The 23916-nt window shown below is 43.3% G+C and overlaps 1 protein-coding gene across 4 annotated transcripts in view; it reads right to left on the bottom strand.

The window, feature by feature from the left end:
* The window catches only part of CBS (cystathionine beta-synthase), a 370635-nt gene that overhangs the window by 266278 nt on the left and 80441 nt on the right, over positions 1 to 23916 (bottom strand). For all 4 annotated transcript variants that reach the window (XR_004539237.1, XM_033942214.1, XM_033942217.1 and 1 more), the window contains exons 5-7: positions 17920 to 17999; positions 2921 to 3055; positions 2752 to 2821 (exon numbers count right to left, since the gene is read on the bottom strand). Coding sequence is in view for 3 of the 4 variants with exons in the window: in XM_033942214.1 (XP_033798105.1) it covers positions 2752 to 2821; positions 2921 to 3055; positions 17920 to 17999 (285 nt within the window). In the remaining variant the exon portion in view is untranslated. The remainder of the gene's footprint in view (positions 1 to 2751; positions 2822 to 2920; positions 3056 to 17919; positions 18000 to 23916) is intronic.

Genomic DNA, 23916 nt, shown 5'->3' with positions numbered 1-23916 from the left:
TGTTCCTTCTCAGGTCTTTGATCAGCTACTCAGCTTGACACTCTTGCTTCAGTGTACTTATCCCATCCCTTTGGAACTCGCTTGCAATTTCCCTTAGAGCAGAACTCTCCTATTTGAGATTTAAAAGTACCCTAAAAACTTAATTTTTAAATAAGCCTTCATCCCCAAGATACCTTGAAATCTATACTTTTTTTTAAACTGGTCTTACTGTTAGTACAGCCCTTTTTTCTTTTGTAACCATCTATCATTAGTTAACTGCAACTACACTACAATCACTGCTATCTTTAACCATGTCTTCTTTCACCTCCGCCTTATATGTTTTTATTGCACTGTAATTAAAGTCTTCTCCCATATGTACCCCTTTTGTTTTTAAAACAAAAAGAAACTGCAGACGAGCATACAAGATGCAGGCTATGCTTATTACACCAATTATTTATTGTGGTTAATGTCGTCACTTTTTTACAAACCAGGGGACCCGATACGGTCCATGTTTCGGTTAACACGCCTTCATCAGGGGTCCTAACAAATAAAGATGAAAATAACTAAAAGTTTAAAATATAAATACATAGACGCTTAAAGATGATATACATAAAGACAAACACCAAATAGTGTGAGTATAGACACTATTATGCATATCATCTTTAAGCGTGTATAGCAGGGGTGTCCCATATCGGTCCTCGAGGGCCGCAATCCAGTCGGGTTTTCAGGATTTCCCCAATGAATATGTATGAGATCTATTAGCATACAATGAAAGCAGTGCATGTAAATAGATCTCATGCATATTCATTGGGGAAATCCTGAAAACCCGACTGGATTGCGGCCCTCGAGGACTGACATTGGACACCCCTGGTCTACAGGTATGTATTTATTTATTTATATTTGAAACTTTTAGTTATTTTCATCTTTATTTGTTAGGACCCCTGATGAAAGCGTGTTAACCGAAACACGAACCGTGTCGGATCCCCTGGTTTGTAAAAAGGTGGTGACATTAACCACAATAAATAATTGGTGTAATAAACATAACCTGCATCTTGTATGCTCGTTTGCAGTTTCTTTTTGTTTTGTTTTGGTTTGTACTGTTTCTGTTTCACTGCAGACTATGTTGGATTGCCTTTTTTGTTTTTCCCCTTTTGTTTTTATCCTTCTTCTATTTATATCCCAGTCTGTGATTTTTAATTGCTCTTGTGCAGCCCCCAAGCCCACTTTAGATCTGTTAGTACTTGCATGTATTTTTATACAATTTTGTGGTAAACACAGAAACATGAAGGCAGATAAAGGCCAAATGGCCCCTCCTATTTAGGAGGTGCTAAGAGCTCTCATATTATGGATGCACAAATCAATTAGCATGACAATGTGCTAATATCAGTTTACTATCTTATTGGTGCATCTAAACCCATTCTTCACCCTGACATGCCATCTCCAAAAAACCTACAAAAACATAAAAAAGAGTGCATGCTTAATATTTAATTCTATATATGGCACCCCAAAAAAAGCACTATTCTATAAACCACACTTAAAATTAGTCACGGTTTACAGAATAGTGCTTACACAGCCATTTGCACCAACAAAAACATGGTGCAAATGCCCATGCCTAAATTAAAGCACAGAGGCCCAAATTCTATAATTAAGTGCATAATTTAAAGGACCGCCATTGATCCGCCCATTTCCACACACCCTTTATTGACTCATGCCTAAATTTATTTTATTTTAATTTTTTTGAGGGTTCCATAGCAGATTTATTTCATAGGATCAGTATTGGCTGTAGAGGAGAAATTACAATGCTGAAACATGATAAGCCATCAGAAACTGGAGCAGGGATAAAATACAAGATCACAGAAAAGAATGACGCACACAAGAAAGAAACACTGAATGCCAGTATCAGGACAAAATCTTTCAGAAGTCCTGTGGGTACATTTTTTTTTTTTTTTTTTTTTTAAAGTGAAGCTGATTTTGAAGCTTAATGATAGCCACAGGAAACCAGTAGCCACACTTGATAATGAAGCAGCACATGTGAATAGTTTCTGGCTGTCCTCTCAGCAAACTTGGCTTCTTCAGGGTTTGGGCATACAGCTGCAGGTGGCCATGCAAAGTTGCTCATTTGCTTCATTGTTACAGTTCAATTGCTTTAGTGGACATAAAGGCATCTTATCTACGTAGGGGCAGGCCTCTCTTTTTGGGGTTTTTTCAGTTGAGTTGATCCTGGTCTCTTTCTACCACTCTCATGCCTAAATTTACATGCGTAACCCTTAATTGATTCCACTTAATGCCAATAATTGATTGTTCAAATGCCAATTATTGACACTAATTAGCTTGTTATTAAGTTATATTGTGTGCACAATTTGGGTATGTGACCAATATTGAGCGCAGAAATTTTGAGTTTTTATAGAATTAGGGTGTTAGTGTGCGCAGATGGCAAAACTAACACAAAACACTTTAGTGCGTACTGCATTATGCAGTTTTTCTGCATGAAGAATGCATTAGTGCCTAATGAAGCTTAGTTAAAGTGCCCCATAATATGCTAGATTGGTTTTCATCTTTCTGTTAGTTTTTCTCTGGTTTACATATGCCTTACCCCAGCAGTATGACGCCTGAAATTTGGAATTAGTGTATTGAGATACAGGTATATGCTCTGTCCTGTACCACAAATATTTTATATAAATAATTTCATATAAAGAAATAAATAAAGCATTCTTTATACAATGAAGAATGAGGATGAGCAACAAAGGCCCTTCAATAAAAGCACTGACTTACCATCACATTGCTGCAGGATCTCCTCCGCTGTTGAGTCATAGTGAGCAAGGGGATTACTGGCATTGCGATACTAAGAAGTCAGAGAGAATTTGGTTAGGTAGAAAAGCAACAACCTTTGCCGTATTCCTGGTATACAGGCACATTCTACAGAATTCAGGAAGATTGTTACCTGGTCCAAAATATGAGAATTAGGGATTTCATTTTTCAATCTCCAGGCCACACCCACATGGGACTCAGGAGAGTCAAATCTGGCAGAAGTTGGCGTCCTGACAATCTCAGCACCCAGAGCCCGTAGAACATCAACCTGCGGTCACCAGAGACTCTATTAAAATCCCTTAAATTTCTTCTCTTGCAACTGCTAGAAAATCCTTTATAACAGGGTGCTTATTATTGGTCCTCAAGGCCCACAACCCAGTTAGGTTTTCAGGATTGGACAAATGAGCTGCAGGCACTATGATGCTATCAACAGCAGCAATGAGGGCAGATCACCAGATGATCACACAAAAGTAGTAGTGTAAGAATCTTTAATGCATAAAACACAAAGCCCGATGTTATCACGTTTTGCCTACAAGTCTGTGTCACGGCAACTGTTAACCAAACAAAAATCAATAAATAGACCAATGAATAAATAACTCAAATCATTAACATTTTACATAAAATAATCTCAAATGTGAAATAATTAAATATGCAAATTAATGTTTAATAATGATATCACATGCATAGTCATAAATAATTATTTAAAAATTATTGAAACCCATCCTGTGTTTAAAGATCAGTGTATGTGTTGCTTTGTCAAGATCTTGTAATTTAAGGAAATGAGTCCAATGATGCTATCAGAGCTGCAAGAGTAACGTGACCATTTATTTTTTTCATCAAAAGGGGATACCTATTAATTGTCAGTCCCTCTCCTAGCCCCGCCCCAATCCTGCCCTAGCCCCACCCCAATCCCACTATAGCCCTGCCCCAATCCCGCCTCCAATCCCACCCCCAATTTCTTCCATTCATTTTTCATGTACGCATAATAACTTATTAATTCATAATGGTAACCATAAAATTAAAAAAAACTATAAAGCACACTATACGCAGAGAAAATGTTAACTATCATTTATATTTGGGGAGGTTTCAAAGATGTCAAGGCAGATGACTTTAAAATATGCAATGTCACCTTAGTAACTAAAGAAAAATAGACAAATATAGTGCAAAATATAGACAGCAGATAAAATTCTCAAAATTGACACATTTTGATTACTAAATTGAAAATAAAATCATTTTTCCTATCTTTGCTGTCTGGTGATTTCATGAGTCTCTGGTTGCGTTTCCTTCTGACCGTGCATCCTTTCATTTCTTTCTTTTTGCACTCAGGCCCAACAATTGTCCCTTTCTATTCCCTCCCTCTTTCCTTCCTTCCTTCCTATGTCCTTAGTGCTCCCAGTGCCTCCGTCCTGTGCCTATAGTGCTCTCAGTGACTCTGTCCTGTGTCCTTAGTGCCCCCGGTGTCTCCTTCCCGTGTCCTTAATGCCCCCAGTGCCACCGTCCCGTGTCCTTAGTACCCCCAGTGCTTCCATTCTGTGTCCATAGTGCCCCCAATGCCTCCTTCCCATGTCCTTAATGCCCCCAGTGCCTCCGTCCTGTGTCCATAGTGCCCAGTGCCTCCGTCCTGTGTCCATAGTGCCCCCAGTGCCTCCTTCCCGTGTCCATAGTGCCCAGTGCCTCCGTCCTGTGTCCATAGTACCCCAGTGCCTCCTTCCCGTGTCCATAGTGCCTCCAGTGCCTCCGTCCCGTGTCCTTAATGCCCCCAGTGCCTCCGTCCTGTGTCCATAGTGCCCAGTGCCTCCGTCCTGTGTCCATAGTGCCCAGTGCCTCCGTCCTGTGTCCATAGTACCCCCAGTGCCTCCTTCCCGTGTCCATAGTGCCCAGTGCCTCCTACCCGTGTCCATAGTACCCCAGTGCCTCCTATCCGTGTCCATAGTGCTCCCAGTGCTTCTGTCCTGTGTCCTTAGTGCCCCAATGCCTCCTTCCCATATCCTTAATGCCCCCAGTGCCTCCGTCCTGTGTCCATAGTGCTCCCAGTGTCTCCGTCCCGTGTCCATAGTGTCACCAGTGCCTCCGTCCCATGTCCTTAGTGCCCCCAGTGTCTCCTTCCTATGTCTTGCCTTCCAGCCTTTGTCCCACCCCCTCCCCGAAGCCAGCCTGCCTGCCTACCTCCTTCCCTCCAGTGCCTTATTCAAGCCCCCCTGCTTGTGTACCGCCGCTGCCTGCCTCCCTCCCTCCTGTGCCTTATTCAAACACCCCCACCCGTGTACCACCGCTGCCTGCTTCCCTCTCTCTAGTGCCTGATTCAACCCCCCCCCCCGCCCGTTTACCACCGCTGCCTGCCTCCCTCCTTCCCTGCAGTGCCTGATTCAAATCCTCCTCCCCCCCGCCCGTGTACCGCCTCTGCCTGCCAGCCTCCCTCCTTCCCTCCCTCCCTGCTGCGCCGATTCAAAGCCCGGTCCGCCACCACTGCTTCTTGCCTTCTTCCCGACAATTAGTTCCACCACAATTCAAATTTGTGTACCAACGAACTTTCCCTCCACAATTCAAATCTGTGGCCAATGGACTTTCCCTCCAGAATTCAAATGTTCTACCTTAATCACTTCAAACCCCAGCCAATCAGGTTAGAGGACCCACTATATATAAAGACAAATTGCAGACTTCACAGCATACTCTGAAGAAAGCCACAGTATGATGGCTGAAATTTCGGTTCTATCTACCCAGACGTGGTGAGACCCGGACAACTGCAGCAATCATGTTCTATGATATTACAGCTTGACACTTTATGGATCCAGCAAATGGCAAGAAGTATAAGTTCAGGATGAACAGCAGTGAAAATGACAACAAACCAAAGAAGAAATTTCACAAATTTTATTGGAAACTTCTCTGTTACAGTGCATGCATCAGGAGTCTCATCACTGGATTTTAAAGTAGTATATCAAAACCAAATAAACTTGAAATTTGAAATCTAAGCAAAACATCAAACCATCAATCTCAGAGGAACACAGTCCTATTCATCAGATTCCACCACTGAAAAATAAGTGATCACTCATATTTTAAAGTTTGGGCTGTTTATGCAACAGGCTTTTCCTAACAGATAGGACAGCGAATCCTGATAGCGAGATTGCAATACAGGCCACTGTAGACCAGGTTTCTTTAAATACAGAGCAGGCTGATTTTAAAGATTGCAAATTATCCTTGCCAACCGTTGAGCAAATTGTAAATAGATATAATAAACATTGTTTTAAATGTCTGTATGCAAGGAATCACGTGATGCAGTAGGCTGAGGCAGACGTGTGCTGTCTGAGCTCCCGGGCCCCGAATCGCCAATCACCCCACATCGCTGCCCAGCCTTGATTTTGAGCTAGCCGGGAGGTACCTGTTCTCTTCTGGTGCTGCATGGACAAATTTCTTGTGTCCCCGGTGCCGCAGATGGCCACGCGCAACACTAAAAAAGATTGCGAATGGCTGCCGCCAGGGACCGACAAAATGACGCCGGGGACTCCAGCCGTGGTCAGTCAACTCACGCCTGAAGCGCTGCGGGACATCACGCAGGCAGTCACTATAGCGGTACAACCTGGCATTGAGCGGCTTTCTGACCAACTACAGCAGCTAGAAAACATGCTAGCAGACACTAACCGCCGCACCATGGAAGTGGGGGCCCGTGTGTCTAAACTGGAAGACACGCATGAGGAGGATCAAGATAAAACCCTGCAAGACCTGCAGGCACTTACCCGGGTGCAAGCAGAGCAAATTGAGGATCTGGAAAACCATTCACGCAGGTCTAACCTTCGCTTCCTTGGCATACCAGAGATGGTGGCAGGGTCTAGTTTACTGCGGGCCATGGAAACGTGGCTGGACGCAACCTTCCCCATGAGGGAGGACCTGGGCCCTAATTGCCTGGAACGGGCACAAAGTATGGGCAGAGAGCAAACTCGAGAAGCACGTTGAGGATGGTCATCGTTAAACCGCTTAATTATAACCTTAAAGTTGAAAGACTGCGACAGTACAAGCAGCTTCGAGATTCTTTGAAATATGATGATTCGGAAGTGCGCATTTTTCAGGATTACTCAGCGGCATTGACTGAAAAAAGAAAATTGTTCTACCCACTTTGCTCCACCTTGGGGGACAAAAAGATACGGTTTATGTTTATCTACCCTGCTATTCTATGCCTACATCACCAAGGCCAGTGGCATACCTTTGATTCATCTCTGGAGGCAGCAAATTATTTGAACACCTATGTGCTACATTCACAGGATATCAATTGACAGTGTTGAATGATATGGTTTGGTTCCCAATTGGCACTGTTGCCTAATGTTTAGTATTGTTGCGGTGTGGCTTTTGGACTCCCTGTTTTGGGGGGGTCTTTGGCCACACAGCCTCACTTATTGAACGAGAATTTCTAATTGGATCTGCAGTTTTATTTTCGTATACATTAGCCTATTGTGATACTTGTAATGGTTTGGTAGAAGGAATATAGTTCAGTACCTAATTATTGACTTGGCTGTGAAGCCGGAGTGGCAGGGATGTAACCCATATTAAGATATGATGGGGGCTCAGGGTGGCAACGACCCGTGATCTAACACACCTCTAGACCTATTTTGGAGTGGTGTCTATAGCTGTGACAGCCTAGGAATGTGGGATTGGGAAATGGGAGGGAGGGCGGGAGTGGATGGTGGGTGTGGGGTGGGAGAGGATTTTGCATTTTGTACTTGGGGTGATGTGTGACCTTCCTTGGGAAATGTGGGCCGAAGGGACCTGGTACTGATGTGGAGCGGTAATTTTTAGCTGAACTAGTGGTCGGGAGGCTATAGGTCCTGCTCATACTTTTGCCACCTGGGTTAGGCTGGGAACCCGGGATGGATCACCTATGTGACAACTGCTATTGTTTGACAAGATATTTGACACCCTAACTAAGCCATGACCAATACCTTAAGACTTATATTCTGGAATGTATCGGGTATTACTTCCCCTATTAAAAGAACTAAAATTTTGACTTGGTTGAAACATCACAAGGCAGATATAGTCTGCCTGCAGGAAACCCGCCTGACTGATCTAGAACATTTCAAATTAAAGAGATCTTGGGTGGGCACAGTGTATGCAGCTTCATCCCCACAGAAGCGAGCGGGAGTAGCAATTTTAGTTTGCAAGTCTTTACCCTTTACGGCCCAGGTTGTAGAAAGTGACCCACAGGATAGATATTTGTTGATTCATTTGATGATGGGAATGTACTTGTTCTACCTTCTAAACATTTACGCTCCCAACGTATTCGATCACTCCTTTTTTGAACGAAATACCGCCATGCTGCTTGACCGGGTGACAGAAACCATCTTTCTGGCGGGAGATTATAATCAAGTCCTGGACCCGAACAGTGACCGATCCTTTCAGGGGACATCCACAGGGGTGGCCCAGACGCAAGGTATCCCGTATCTTTGTGCAACGTTGGATCTGGTTGATCTGTGGCGACTACTGCACCCGACAGAAAAAGACTATATACATAGGTCACGGGCGCATGGCACACTTTCCAGAATAGATTATATTCTATCCACCAGCAGGGCTTTTCTTAATGTAGACTCTGCGATTATTGGCCCTGCGGTGATATCTGATCACGCATCGATATGGATATATGTGCAGGTGGGATTTGGATTAAGGGGCCCGATACGTTGGCGTTTTCCTAGTTACTTGTACCGGGATGATCAATTTAAAAATTACTTGACAACTAAATAGGAAGAGACTTTAGAGTTTAATGGTCAGCACCAGCAGGATCCCGTTCTTTTCTGGAGCACTGCTAAGGTGGTACTTAGAGGGGATTGTATTGCATATGTTATCGATCGCAATAGATGCCTGTCTAGAGGCATCATTTGCTTGGAACGAGACTTAGCTATAGCTAAATGCCGATATACTCAACAGCCGTCCCCCGTGCAAACAAGGAACACCTCATTTCTATAGAAACAGCCCTAAATTCATGTATACATGAGCGTACAGTTAAGATGTTGTTTTACCAGAAGTTTCAATTCCATCGTTACGGGAACCGATCAGGGAAATTGTTGGCATGTTTGACCAAACAGGCAAGGGAACAGCATTTTGTCTATGGTCTTAGAGATGGCCTGGGTCAGTTACAACATTCTACTGACCAGATAGCGTGATTATTCCACGATTACTTTAAGGGTATCTACGACAGGCGGGACTCGGGAGCGGGGCTACCATTCAGAATTATTTGGAGAATGCCAGCCTTCCTAAATTGAAAGAGTGGGATGTGCATTCTCTGAATGCACCTATTACTATTAAAGAACTGCAGAAAGCCATTCAGATCCAAAGGAATCACTCAGCTCCAGGGCTGGATGGCTTCACTGCTGAATTTTTTAAAGTTGTTAGGCTCCCAGATTGGGCCCCCATTATGTGAATACTATACGCATGCAGTTGAAGGAAGGAGATTTCTGGAGACGGCAAATGAGGCATTAATCACTTTAATCTTGAAGCCTGGGAGGCAGAGCATGGTTCCCGAGTCCTATAGACCTATATCGCTCCTGGATGTGGATATCAAAATCTTGTCCAAAATACTCGCAGATCGATTGGCACTCTTTCTTCCTAATCTTATCGCTCCGGAACAGGTGGGATTCATGAGAGGTAGACAGGCAGTCCATAATGTCTGCAAGGCGATATTAACTCTGACACACACGCAAGCTCAAAATATACCAATGATGTTACTTAGTATAGATGCCGCACAAGCCTTTGACCAAGTGGACCGGACCTACTTATTTGAGGTGCTCGATTACATTGGATTGAATGGTTGGTATGCGCGGGCGATACAGACTTTATACACAAATCCACAGGCATGTCTCCTGGTTAATGACACAATCACTGACCCCTTCCCCATAGAGGGAGGCACCAGACAGGGCTGTCCCCTGTCCCCTTTGCTTTTTTTACTTTATTTGGAACCTTTTCTTCGTACTGCCTCACAGGACAGTGATATACTTGGAGTAGACTTTTCTGGTCTTTCTGTGAAGGTTTTAGCTTTTGCAGACGACTTGTTATTTACATTAACAAGTCCAAGTCACTCCATTCCCCATCTATTACAAGCTCTGGAGGAATTCCAATTTTATTCGGAGTTCACCTTAAATTTCAAGAAATCCACTGCTTTGGCTAGCCCACTCGCCCTGCAACAGTCTTGGGTGGGGAAGTTTCCTTTTACATGGGCTATGGCCTCTATTAAATATCTGGGGATGTGGATCCCTAGAGATCTCAAGGCTCTTTACAAGTGTAATATCTCCCCTTTACTGGTTGATACGCTACAATGACTACAAATTTGGTCCACATTCTCTCTCTCAGTGGCAGGACGGGTAGCTCTGTATAACATGGTGCTGTTCCCTAAATGGTTGTACCAATTTCAGGTACTTCCTTTACTATTATCTCATACACACAATGCCTATCTTACTAAGGTATTACAATGTTTTATATGGGGGGGATGTCACCCTCGCATGACAGTTCCTCGGATGTGCATCCCTAGGGAAAGGAGAGGATATGGTTTGTTGAATATTTGCTGGTATGCCTTGGCCTGCCAGATGAGACATATTAACGATTGGTTTAGAGGTACTTCTCATTTCACAGCAACTTCAATAGAACTGTCATTATTAGGTCCTTATCATATAAGTTATTTGTTACATGTTACTGACCCGTCGCTCCGCCAGGTGGTAGCAAACTATCCTGTTTTTGCTCCGGCTAGGCGGACGTGGAGGTGGATTTGTAAAAGTGCTAAGCTGTCATCTGTGGTTTCCCTGTATTTGCTCATTCAGGGCAATGGTGCATTTGTGCCGGGACTGCAAAATGTTTAATTTCACCACTGGGCTGTAAAGGGCCTCTGATATTTATTCCAATTGTACTCAGAGGATGGACTCCTGGCTTCCTTTGCAACATTATGTTGCACATTTGACCTACCAGCCACTGACATATTTGCTTATTACCAGATACAACATTATGTTCAGTCTAGTTGAACATCTCACGGAGGACAGTCATGAAGCACTCTCTGAGCTCTTTAGTCTCTCAGCTCAACAGATGATCCCTCTTAAATTTCATTTACTGGGCCTCCGGGATTGTCAAGCGGGACCTAATCTGGATATTTTGGCAGCTTCCTGGGAGGAAGACCTGCAGTGTTCTTTGACAGTCCAACAGATACGACAGGTGCTGAAAACCATCAAGAGGGTGTCTGCCAATGTTACCCACTGGGAATTACAATTGAAGGTAGTTTTGCGGCTTTACATTTTCCCTGAAAGGGCAGCTCAGATGGAAATTACCCCTACTCATAATTGCCTAAAGTGCGCATAGGCCCATGCCTCTTTGGGACATATGCTTTGGACCTGTCCTCTGATTCTTCACTTCTGGCGTTGTCTGGGCAACTATATTACACATCTCTGGGGTAGATATTGGACTCCTATGCCCAGAGCCTTATTTGGATATTATACTATAACCATACCAAAATTTAAAGGGATGACAGCTTTTGTAGCAAGGACTGTGCTTCTGGGAAAGAAAGCCATTTTGACCAATTGGCTATCCCGGGATCCACCAACTTACAGTCAATGGAGATCATTGATGATAGTGCATGCTATTTTGGAACGGAGACAGGCTGGTGACCTTGACCTGGGACCAGATCACCACTTCTGTCAGATTTGGGAACGCTTTTGGATGGACCTTACACTCCAAGCTCGTGGATGATTTATGAAGGGGGTCACACGCCACATATCAGATTGTTCTATGTTGCTGCTATTGATGTTGGTGGGGAGGGGGTGTGTGGGTGGGGGGGCTTTGAATTGTGCACATGTAACAGGTTTTGGATTTCACAGCTATGTGATTTACTTGAACTCTCTTTTGAAAACTTTAATAAAAAATACTTAAACATAAATGTCTGTATGCAAATGCTAGAAAACTAAGTAATAAGATGGGAAAATTAGAAGATATTGCACTAAATGAAAAGATAGATATAATAGGCATATCTGAAACCTGGTGGAAGGAAGATAACCAATGGGACACTGTCATACTGGGATACAAAATATATCACCATGATAGGGTGGATCAAATTGGTAGAGGTATAGCTTTATATGTTAAAGAGGGCCTTGAATTGAATGGACTGAAAATTCTACAGGAGCAGAAACATACCTTGGAATCCCTATGGGTAAAAATTCCATGTGTACAGAAGAAAAGGATAGTGTGACCAAGAAGTCAGAAACTAGGAAAATTCATAGATTTCAGCATAAAAATGAAGAAACCTGCCCTGTCACTGAAGAAAAGCCTAGAAACTGTAGATGTCAACTAAAACCAAAGGCTACAGAAAAAAAAATATTCCTGCAGAAAAAGCTTATTCACTCTTGGTTGAGGATCCTGTTAAAGGGAGACAGTCCACATATTCCACATCTCCTGGTCTAGTCAGAGACAAGAGGGGGTGGGGTAGAAAAAGCATCTCTAGTAAAAATACAGAGAAATGCTTTAATGCAAACAGGCAGGCAGTGTGTGCTAAAGCCAATGAAAACTTCTGCCTCACCTTAGGAACATAAGAACTGCCGCTGCGGCCCCTAGGTCAAAGACCAGTGCCCTAACTGAGACCAGCCCTACCTTCGTACGTTTCAGTTCAGCAGGAACTTGTCTAACTTTATCTTGAATCCCTAGAGGGAGTTTTCCCTTATAACAGATGAGGAAACAGGAGTCAGGGAGCTCCAGTCCCAGATGGAAAGGGAAGCCAGAGAGCTCCAGTGCTGGTTGGAAACAGAAGCCAAAGAGCTCCACTGCTTGCTGGAAGCAGGAGAGTTCCATTGCAGCAGGGCAATTGGCAAAAGCTCTCAGCATATATAGCCACTAATGGGAGGAAGGCTGGCAGAGAGAGTACAGCTAGAGAACTTCTAAGACTCCACAAAGCTAATGATTCTACTCAAGGTAGGAACCAAATGCCAGAGGTTCAAGAGATAGAAATGCTATCAGAGTCTGGGAGAAGTGAAACTGACCAAGAGTTAGAGGAACGCATGGATTGTGATGATATTTCTGTGAATTCTGGAGATAGTTTAGAAATGCAATGGGAGCCAGAAGCAGACACATAAGGCGTGTTTAAATTTGTATGAATGCTTTAAGTATAGTGCTAAGCCAATGAAGAGAGAGTTAAGGCTAACACATTCCAAGTAGTGTTTGTTATGTGTATTAGAACCTACAGAGTGGGGGAGGGAATCGGTAACCCTTTCTTTTCTTTTCATTCCTATTGCTAGGCTATGAAGTAGTGCTAAGTCATGAGAACAGTATCTAGAAGTTTGACTTGAATCTCACTAGAGGGGTATTTGGGAAGATAGCCCCTTCACATACTGAACCCAGAGATATATTTAAGGTTAAGTGGTTAGCTGATAAAATTCAGTATATGAGGTGAGAGAGATTGTGTTTGTGCACACTGCTGTAAAGGAATGTTTTAGTAAAGGAATATCCTGAAGTTTAAGACAATGACTAAGTAACCTAAGAGAGTTGAGAAGGATCTAAAAGCCATATATATTCTCAGCACAGAGCTAAACCTGTAACCCCAAAGGGTTTTGAGAGCCCGGAACTGGCCATCCAGGAAAGTTTTATTTAAGCAAAGATTGGCAAGAAACCATAGTGTTTGAAGACATAGTATCTGGAACAGAATTCAACTTGCTGTTTGTGAAGTACAAGATGTATTTAATCAAGGACTGACAAGAATCCAGAGTATTTTTTGTACTTTGCTGGGACTGCTACTTTAGAACAGTTTGCTATAATGAACTGATAAAATTAAGTACAGTTTTGATGTGAAGTTGGAGGCTTTGGAACTAGGTTTGGTGTGGTGCAAATGCTCCTGAGTAAACTCTTATTTGCTAAGTTATCTCGAGAGGGGAAATAAAAGAAGAAAGTTCACATTTGATTTTTGGCATTTAAGTAATTTTATTTGAGATATGCAATTTCACATGGCCACTCCAGGATCCCTCAGCTGGTGCAGTGTTGAGGACTAAAGAAAAGCTATATGCTTTCCTTAGTCCCTGACACAAGGGTGACATCTGCAGGCTTAAGGGCTATTGGGGTGGTATACAGTTGGGTACAGTAGGTTTTGGATGAGTTTTGGAGGGCTCCCCATACAATGTAAGAGATTTATGATGAGATGTATACTTGGGACTTTTTATGTAAAATTTTATACAGTGTCCTCTAGGGCAGTGTTCTTCAACCACCGGTCCGTGGACTGGTGCCGGTCCACAGAAATTTCCTGCCAGTCCACAGGGCCAGCATGTGCATTAGGCCCAAAACAGTATTCTTCAACCGCTGGTCCACGGTGCACTCAGTGCGGCGTTATCTTTGAGCCGGCTCCCTCTTCCTCACTGATTCAGTACACAAAGCCTATGTGCATCCTGTGCCTGAACCGGAAGCCTACTCTCTAATGTCGCAACATCAGAGGGATGGCTTCTAGATGAGGTGCGGGATGCACAAGGAGCCGCTTCCCGCAGCTTTGTGCACTGCATCAGTGAGGAAGAGGGAGCCAGCCTGAAGATAACACTGTGGGCGGCATAAAATGGCCTTGCAGGAGCAGGCCAGAAGGCAAGGCATAGCATAGAGGGAGGGAGGCAACAAAGGTAGGGGGGGAATTAATTTATTTTTGAATTTAGTGATTGAATTATGTCAATTTTGAGAATTTACATCTGCTGTCAGTGTGCTTTGTATAGTTTAAATTTGTGGTTAACCATTATATGTTCTTAATAAGATTATATTGTGTGTATCTATGAAAAATGAATGGAAAAAATAGTGTTACAATTAGTACTATTATGTTGGCGGGGTCTGGAGTGGAGATTGGGTAGAGAAGGGCGGGGTCTGGCCCACGACTTAGCACAGTGTTCTTCAACCGCCGGTCCACAAAATAATTTTTGTATTTCTACCGGTCCATAGGTGTAAAAAGGTTGAAGAACACTGCTCTAGGGTGTTCCACTGCTCTGCTGGGATGACTGTGTGGCTAGTCTACTAAGAATGCTGGCCCCTCCTACATTCCAATGGCTGGTTTTTGTGAATTTTTCATTTGGACAGGTTTTTTTAACATAAGAACATAAGAATTACCGCTGCTGGGTCACACCGGTGGTCCATCCTGCCCAGCTCACGCGGCGGCCCTCAGGTCAAAGACTAGTGCTCTTAAATGAGTCCAGCCTCACCTGCGTTTTCAATAATTAATAGTTCAAAAGGATAGATGCACTGAGGGCAAAGATCTAGGAAATGGCCATTTTTGAAACAAAAAGACAGACGTTTTCCTGTTTTGAAAACAGTCATGTTCACTACTGGATTTTTGGACATTTTCTACAAAAAGTCTAAACTCGGATTTAAGATGTCACAACAAAAATGCCCCTCTACGAGAGTTCATTTTTTTATTATGGTTTGAATGTTATATCATGATTGAACATTAATTTACATATTTCACTATTTCACATTGAAATGATCTTATGTAAAATGCTATGATTTTATTTATTCATTGGTGATTTCTTGAGTTTATTTTTTGATTGTTTTCTGTCTGGTTAAGTTACTCCTGACACAGCCTTTTAGGCAAAATGTGGCCACATCAGCTTTTATATTTATTTAGTCTTATACCACTATTAATGCTGCTGGGTTTTCAGGATTTATACAATGAGTTTGAATGAGATCCGTTTGCATACAATAGAGGTAATGCATTCAAATAGATCTTGAGAAATCCTGAAAACTCGACTGGGTTGTAGCTGTCGAGGATTGACATTGAGCACCCCTACTTTACAACCATTAATGTCCCCTTTCCTGCAATCACCAAGGAATTATTTACAATCCCAGTAATCCACTTACACTGAAGTCACCAAAAAGTCAACATATCAAATGTACTCCTCTGGAACCACTGTACTGATTCTCATTTCTAAGGTGTCCACTGAAATCTATTATATCTGCATTCCCTACCATAGGTCGGAAGGTCATAAAACATGATTTTTCACATACAATTGAAAATGTAAATAATCTATCCACTGCCTGCCTCCATAGCAGCAGACACTAATTTCCCCTGCTTCTGTCATTGCATTTAGATTTGGCCCTAGCTGTTTTCCATACTTCCACAAAGATGAACTCAGCGAAAGTTGGTTACACACTTTTATGCTTTTCTGAATGTCATTTCAGTTTTGTTTTGATTCCATTCTTTTGCTGTAAGGGAATCCTTTATGTTGAATTCCATTGTTTTTGTCCCCACCAGTGCCACTGGAGGGCAATCCAGGCATCCACCACCCTTTTTAGGAAAAAGTATTTCCTGATGCTGCCTTTATTTACCTCCTTGCAGATTCGTTTCATGTCCTCTAGTTCTATAGCTTCCCCATCATTAAAAAAGTTGTTTGTTCATTAATTTACTTATTTAAAACTGCTATAGCCCGCTTAAACCTAAATGGGCTCCAAGATAGATGCATAGTTAAAATACAGTATATCATAAATACAACAAAACACATATAACACTTTAATATCATTGTCATAACACAAATCAATCTCTCATTCTCCTAAATAAAAAGCTTCTACAAAAAGTTACGTTTTTAAGTCTTTTAAAACTCTGAACATCGTTAATTAATCTCAATTGGCCAACCAAGTTTTCCCCAAATGTCACTCCTGCTATTGAAATGGCTATTGCTCTAGTATTTGTAAATTTCATTTGCTGAACCCTTTCTACAGATAGGCACCTTGTCTCCTCTGATTGTAAGGCCCGGCAGGGACAATAGACCGTCATAATCATAGGGTGGTAACATTGGTTTCAACTTGCTTAAAAGCCACATTTGAAAAAAAAAAAAAAAAAATCTAACACCACTCAGCACTTGTTCATTCATACAGCACTGAATTTAACCAAACACCCAAAATTTTGATTTTTCTCCGAAATGAAATCTTTATATTATCTATCTCAATGACATCAGGCCATGATAGATCCTATGTTCTATTCACTGATAACAATTCCGTTTTGGTAAGGTTCAAAACCAATTTATGGCAAACCATCCAGCCATTCACTGCATGCAAACATAATGTCAATTTATTTTTCAATTCACTTTGCCAATCAGACATTAGAATCAGGGCCATAGGCCCCTCCCCGTGCATCAAATGATGCCTAAGGCCCAGTGTTGTTGCAGAGGAGCAGGAGCTGTTTTCAGTACCTCCTCCTCCCAACGTCAAAGGTGGGCCTGGAGGGGGATGGGGGCTACTGGTGGCAGGAGGGAGTGGGTATCCCTCCTGCCTTTTTCTTCAGGGTGGAGGGGTGAGGTCCTTCATAGCAGGAGGGAGTGGGCATCCCTCCTGCCATTTTTTCAGGGAGTGGGCATGAGCCTTTGGGGCAGGAGGGAGTGGGCATCCCTCCTGCCTTTTTCTTCGGGGTGGAGGGGTAAGGTCCTTCATAGCAGGAGGGAGTGGACATCCCTCCTGCCATTTGTTTTAGGTTTGAGTGGGTCACCGCAATATGTCTGGGGAAGGGAGGGCGCACGATTGTTGGGGGTTGTTGGGGAGGGCCTCGGCAGTGGTGGAGGATTTTTTTTCTTCTTTTTTTGGGGGGACAGATATTTTGTGTGTGTGTAATACACACAAAATATCTGTGCTATTGAAAACCCCCCCCAAACAAAACAGATCTACAGTAATCAGGTTTTAGGATCAGTAAAACCCGATGCTAAATAGCCAAGCAATGTAAGTGAATCAATCGCTTTTCTATTTTGCATGGGGTTTTACTAATTTGCATGGCTGGATTGGAAAATGGGTGATCAAGGAGAAAAACATGCGGTAAGCCGTTTAGTGAATCGGGTCGATTAGCAGCAATTGTTGCTAAACCTCTGAAAACAGGTTTAGCGACGATCGCTGACTTTAGTAAATCTAGCCCTTAGAGTAGAGAGTAGAAGACATTCCTACCCAAATAAGTGTCACTGAATATCGAGCTCAATGTCTCCTTTGAAAGGTTTATTGTCAACTCTTAAGATCTATATTCGGTATCCAAAGATTAGACGTTCATATCTGACTTTTGAGCTAACATCAAACATAACTTTTGCAACCACTTTAAACAGGCACATTTCGAAGTTCACTATGCTACAGTCTTATCCCCAAGGCCCAGGTATATAATTTGTTATTTTATACTCCTTCATACAACAGTCTGACCTTCTCCATGCTCATCTTCTCTGGCATGACGATGATACAACGGTACCCTTTCACTGCAGCTGCCAATGCCAATCCAATTCCTGCAATAAGTAAAACAAACATAAGTGATATTGTATTAAACAGTAAATCTGCTCTAGTGCCAATAGGTTGCAGGCTTAAAGGTAATGCATTAAATATGTCAAGACAAAATCCTGACACAATCAATAACCTCACTCTATCACCAAACTATAAATGTTCCAACCAATCTTCTGGATATGACCAAAATCTCATCCTTTTGTAATCCATCTAGAATCCCAAGGTATTGGCGGAATAAAAGAAATGAATGTAATGTAATGTAAATTAATTTTCTTAATAATTCTTTGAGTGAGCAACATTGAGTCATTTATTCATCTTTCTAAGATCATTCCTTCTTTACTACACATGCCAAAAATGTCTTTAATATACAACTAATATCTAGAAAAAAAATGGCAATCAATATAGTCAGTCAACCAGTGAATATATAATTTAAACACATAAAGTAAACATACCATTGTTGTTCATTAAAAGGAATGATCAGGCACACAAGTGGGTAACACAACAGATCTGTCAGAGCTCAGAAATTATGATTGCCAAATATTTGGCTCTCAGCATATCACCCCTGCTGGTCCAATTGAGAAACCCCACTAGCCTACTTGCATTGGCTGGCTTCCCCTCCGCCAATCCTAAGGATCACATGACAAGGTAATTAAAAAAGGAACTGCACAATTAGGACTAATCTTTTTCAGTGTGGTAGAAAATTTTTTATCCCAGGACAAGCAGGCATGATATTCTCACATGTGGGTGACGTCATCTACGGAGCCCCGATGCGGACAGCTTTTTCAAGCAAACTTGATTGAAGATTTTAAGTTTGCTCTGCTGCTCCACGCATGCGTGCCTTCCTGCTCCACTAGAGGGCGCATCTCCTCCTCGTGGCCTCCAGTTCAAAATTTTCCGCTGAGCAAAGAAGACGTGTTTTTTTAGGCTCTGCCCCAACTGCCTTCTAGCACCGCAAATTTTTCTTATTTTTATTGATTTAGTCGCTGTGCGCGTTTTTTATCCATTTTTTATCTGTTCCTGCTTCATTTTGACCAACCCAGAGGCTTCCGGGTCGCCGCGGCCGTGTGGCTACTTGGGCCTCGGCCAGTTTCGTTTTTCTATGTCCCGGCCTTTGACCGGCTTTAAAAAGTGCACCCGGTGTGAGCGGCTTCTTTCCATCACAGACCCGCATCGCCGGTGCATCCTCTGCCTGGGGGCCGCCCATCCAACCGACTCCTGCCCCCAGTGCGCTACTTTTCAGAACCGGGCCCTTTGTCAAAGAAAAGCCCGCATGGCGGACCTTTTCACCGCCGACCAACCCACTACCTTGGCCTCGAGGTCGGCCCCGGCCTCGGCCCCGGCCTTGACCTTGGCCCCGAATACCTCGGCACCACCTCGAGACTCAACCCCGAAGACTTCGGGACAGCAAAAAGCCTCGGCCCCGGGTAAGTCTCCTCTTCCTTCTTCAGGTTCCGCACCAGCGAAGAAGCCAGCCTCGAGGACGCCGGCGACGCATGGTGGAAGCCCCATGCTTTCAGCCCCGGCAAAGCCTTCCAAGCCTTCAGGCCGTGCCTCCACCACACGGGAATACTCTGATACGAGGTCGCCCACGGTGGAGTGCACCGAGGCACCGGACATGCCCTCGATGCTGTCCGTGCCCGTTTTCCAGGACTTGCTCCGGGCGATGATCTCGTCGGAGCTGTCCGCTGCACTTGCCCATCTACAACCGGCCCCGACCTCGCGAGCGCCAGACCAGCCTGAGCCTCGCGTCGAGCCCCCTCGGGGCAAAGTGCGCCAGCTTCGCCGCATTCCATCCTCCTCGGATTCCTCCCCGAGGCACTCGAGACGCTCTCCCTCCACGGACCGCCGCGGGGCAAAGCGTCGCGCTAAAACGACCGAAACCTCAAACCGCCGTACCTCTAAGAAGGCCCGGAGTTCTCCAACACTACGAGGCCATTCACCGACGCCCCGTACAGGACCGCTGAAGGTGACTGAGTTATCACTCTCCAACCCTCACATCCTCCTAACTCCCCCTCGGACAGGGGCTCCGAGCCGAGGTCCCAGGCTCTCGCCTAGGGAGTCCGGGTCGAGATCACCGATTCGACATCGATCGGTATCCCGCACCCCGGCATCGTCTCAGAGGGGCTCAACCATCTATCTCCCCTTCAATATGTCCAGAATTCAGCTGCATGACTCATATTCCATGACAGACGCTATACTCACGTTACCACTCTCCTAAAGTCACTTCATTAGTTTCCCATCCGTTTCTAAATAGAAATCAAACTCCTTACTGACCTACAAATACATTCACTCGGCTGTTCCTCATTATCTCTCTTCACTTCTCTCCCCTATGTCCCCCTACCCCCTCCCCCCCAAGCTACACTCAGCTAGTAAGTCCCTCCTATCTATGCCCTTCTCCTCCTCTGCCAACTCCAGACTCCATCCCTTCTATCTTGCTGTGCCGTATGCCTTGAACAAACTGCCCAAATCCCTATGGTAGGCTCCGTCTCTGGTAGTGTCCAAGTCCAAGTTAAAAGCCCACCTCTTAGAGACTGTTTTGAACTCCCAACTCCTCTTACCTTGAGTTCTGCATCCCCAACCCTATATATCCTCGACCCCGGACACTGCCACAGTGTTTCCCCGGTCTCGGAGCGCTGGTCAGAGCATGAACCTCGATACTCGAGGGAAACACGGCTGACACCATAAACAAATTCTGCGTGCTTCCTCAAAAAGGGGAAAAACTCTGCCAAGGTGATATCTTGCAGTTTATAAAGAAAAACAAATAGAATGGAACAGTTGATAACTGTCACAAAAGAGGAGTGATGTTTTATTCTGGCTTTCACAAAAAAAAAAAACACCACACAAATTCAAAATGTTACTTTTAGTTCATCAAAATGAAAGAACCCTTTAAATAATAGCCAATACTCTCCTAGGAAAAGCATCACTAAAGAATTGGCTGAAACACCTAAATCCTTGGATGGTAAGTCTGACAAAACAATCACTCAATGGGAGGAAACAACCTTTAAAAAGGTGGACATCAGTATGAGCTCTTCGTGGATAACGAGAATCTCTGGCTCAGGCAAAATCTCAGAGGTGACCAGCACCAGACATAGGTCTAAATGAAAATTGCCTCATACATCATATAGTCCACAGTGAAATTAATCAACTGTGAAAAAAATCATACTCCCAATGGAAATACCAGACTTAACACCAAGGAAGAAGGGAAATAAAGGCATACAAAAAACATACACTCTCTAAAGACTGACCCAATGCAAAACTTAACAAAATAAGAAAAATAAACAGACATATGAACAAAATTGAGTGTCCCAGTGAAAAAGTCAAAGCGACCTAACACTATTCACTGCTACACATGATAAAGCACAAGCACTACAAAAAATACATCCGGAATCACAAAATATACGAAATCCCAAGCACACACACGCAGGAGTCATAAATATAAAAAATATAAGTCAAAAATCGAGCGATATCAAAATCGCATGCTGGAAAATATCACCAATGGAAACTTATCACCACTCGAACTTATCACCACTCGACAGAGCTCCGTCGTGAAGATTTGGAACCTTTCCTTTTTTTGTCTCCATCTCTGCAGTCCAGCATTTCTCCAATGTCCTCCCCCCCCCAGTGGCGTACCTAGGGTATGTGGCACCCGGGGCCCATCATTTTTTGACACCCCCCACCCATGTCAAAAAATATTTTTTGTAATGACCATGAAACGGAATAAATGGTCAGAATAGAAACAGGCAGTGAAAATTTTCTTATATTCCAAACATAACATAACATAAATTATGTCTGAATTGTCATGACATCAGAAGTACTTATGGAGTAGTTGCAGGTGATGCTTGGGACAGTTCTGATTGTGTTAGTTCGGTTTTTTGTGTTTTTTGAATAGAAGGGTTTTTATTTCTTTTTGAAAGTTTTGCAGTACGTGGTCGATGTCAATTGGTTGTAGGGTGGGGGTCAAGTGTTGCAGCTCGAATGGCTAGGAGGTTGTCGAATAGTTTTTTTCTTTTGACGTTTTTGGTTGGAGGGTGTGTGAATGGTGCATGAGTTCTCCTATGTCTGTTTGAAGTGGATTGAATTATTTAGCTGAAGAAATTAGTTACCCCCTCATCCCATACACATTAATTCTCTTCCATTTTTGTTCCCATTATAAAAAACACTGATAAGTTCCCAGAAAAAAAATACATTAAAATAAGAAGTGAAAACAAAGGCCCCTACAGATGAGAACATAACATAAGAATAGCCTAACTGGATCAGACCAATGGTCCATCATGCCCAGTAGCCCATTCTCATGGTAGCCAATCCAGGATACTAATACCTGGTCAAAACCCAAAGAGTAGCAACATTCCATGCTACCGATCCAGGGCAAGCAGACACTTTCCCCATGTCTTAATAACAGATTATGGACTTTTCCTCCAGGAATTTGTCCAAATCTTTCTTAAAACCAGCTACACTATCTGCTTTTACCATAACTTCTGGCCACTTCATTTTTAAGTTTAGATCTTTCCTTTCAAACAGAGACCTTGCTAGATGTCAAATACAGCACAAGGTAACTTCACATGGACTTAGCTGTGCAGGAAATGTGAATCTCCTCATACACCCACCATATAGTGCAAAAATGTGCAAAGGTCTGTTTTTTTCTTTCGATCACTACATAGCCTAATGCCACACAAGCAGCGCTGTTACAAACATATTCTGTAGGTCAATGCTAAGGATAACAATGTTTCCTTCCTTGGACCAGAAGGAGATACTGATAAACCACTGGAAGAGATCCCAACACAACACCCAAAGACCCACTCAGTGTGTGAACCAGTTGAGTGGAGTGGACTAACTGGGGGGTGGAAATGGGCCTGAAGTTTGCTCAGCAGAATTTCCCAGACCACCTCTTCCTCTCAACACATTGACACGCTGCCACCACCACCACTAGAAACACCTCACTGGGTAGGCCAGCTATGCTATAAACTTTATAAAACACATTATTATATTTTCTTATAAAGCACATATTTTAACTGAACTCTCTGACATCCTCAGCCTTTCCATTCACAAAAATAGAAGGAAGAAAACTTCCCATTTCCTGCTGTTTCATGTCCCCGGCCTATACAATATTTTTTTTCTGCAGACCCTTCAAAAGTCTGACCAAATCCTCATTTCACTTGCATTATAAAGTACTGAGGATGCCATCTCTCCCCAATCCCAGGTCCTAAAGTCTAAGACAGTAGCGCAAACTAATGCTGCCAGATTCAGGAAAAAAAATTTCGATTTGATTCAGCCTATTGAATTGGTTTTCAATTCGATTTTCCTGCCCAGTTGGGTCATTTTTTTCAAAACTCCTGGTGGGTTTTATAGCTTTTTCACCCCCTTTGGCTTCTCCTAACCACACTGGCGCTGTGGTGTAAATAAAATAAAGAAACAAAAAGGACTTTTCCTCTCTCTGTTAAGTCCTAGCTCACGTTTGCAGTCCAACACCAGCTCTGTCAGGATACACATTTCAAATCTGACATATTATAATCACAAAACAGAAAATAAAATTAATTTTTCTACCTTTTGTTGTCTGGTTATATTTCAAATCTTGTTGGTCCAAGGCTCTGGTTTTCTTCTGATAACTTGCTTGCCAGGGTCTCCTTCTTTCTTCTTTCTGCGTGCTAACCATCCATCTGCCAACTCTGTCCTCCCTTTCCATTTCCCTTCCCTCCCCAGGAAGTCTGGTATCTTTCCTTTTTTTCATCTCCCTCCACAGATCCACCTTTTCTTAACTACCCTTTCATCCGGCATCTCTCCCTCCTTCCCCACCACCCCAGAGTCCACCATCTCTCCCTTTCTTTTCCCAATTACCCTCCTATCCAGTATCTCTATCCCTCCTCCACACCATCCCTTGTGTCCAATTTCTCTCCCTTTCAGTTCCTTCCCTCCCTAAATCCCATG

The sequence above is a fragment of the Geotrypetes seraphini genome, chromosome 4, assembly GCF_902459505.1.
Source record: "Geotrypetes seraphini chromosome 4, aGeoSer1.1, whole genome shotgun sequence".
Taxonomy (NCBI): domain Eukaryota; kingdom Metazoa; phylum Chordata; class Amphibia; order Gymnophiona; family Dermophiidae; genus Geotrypetes; species Geotrypetes seraphini.
Note: the sequence above shows the minus strand (reverse complement) of the source record. Positions and strands in the feature narration are given on the sequence as shown.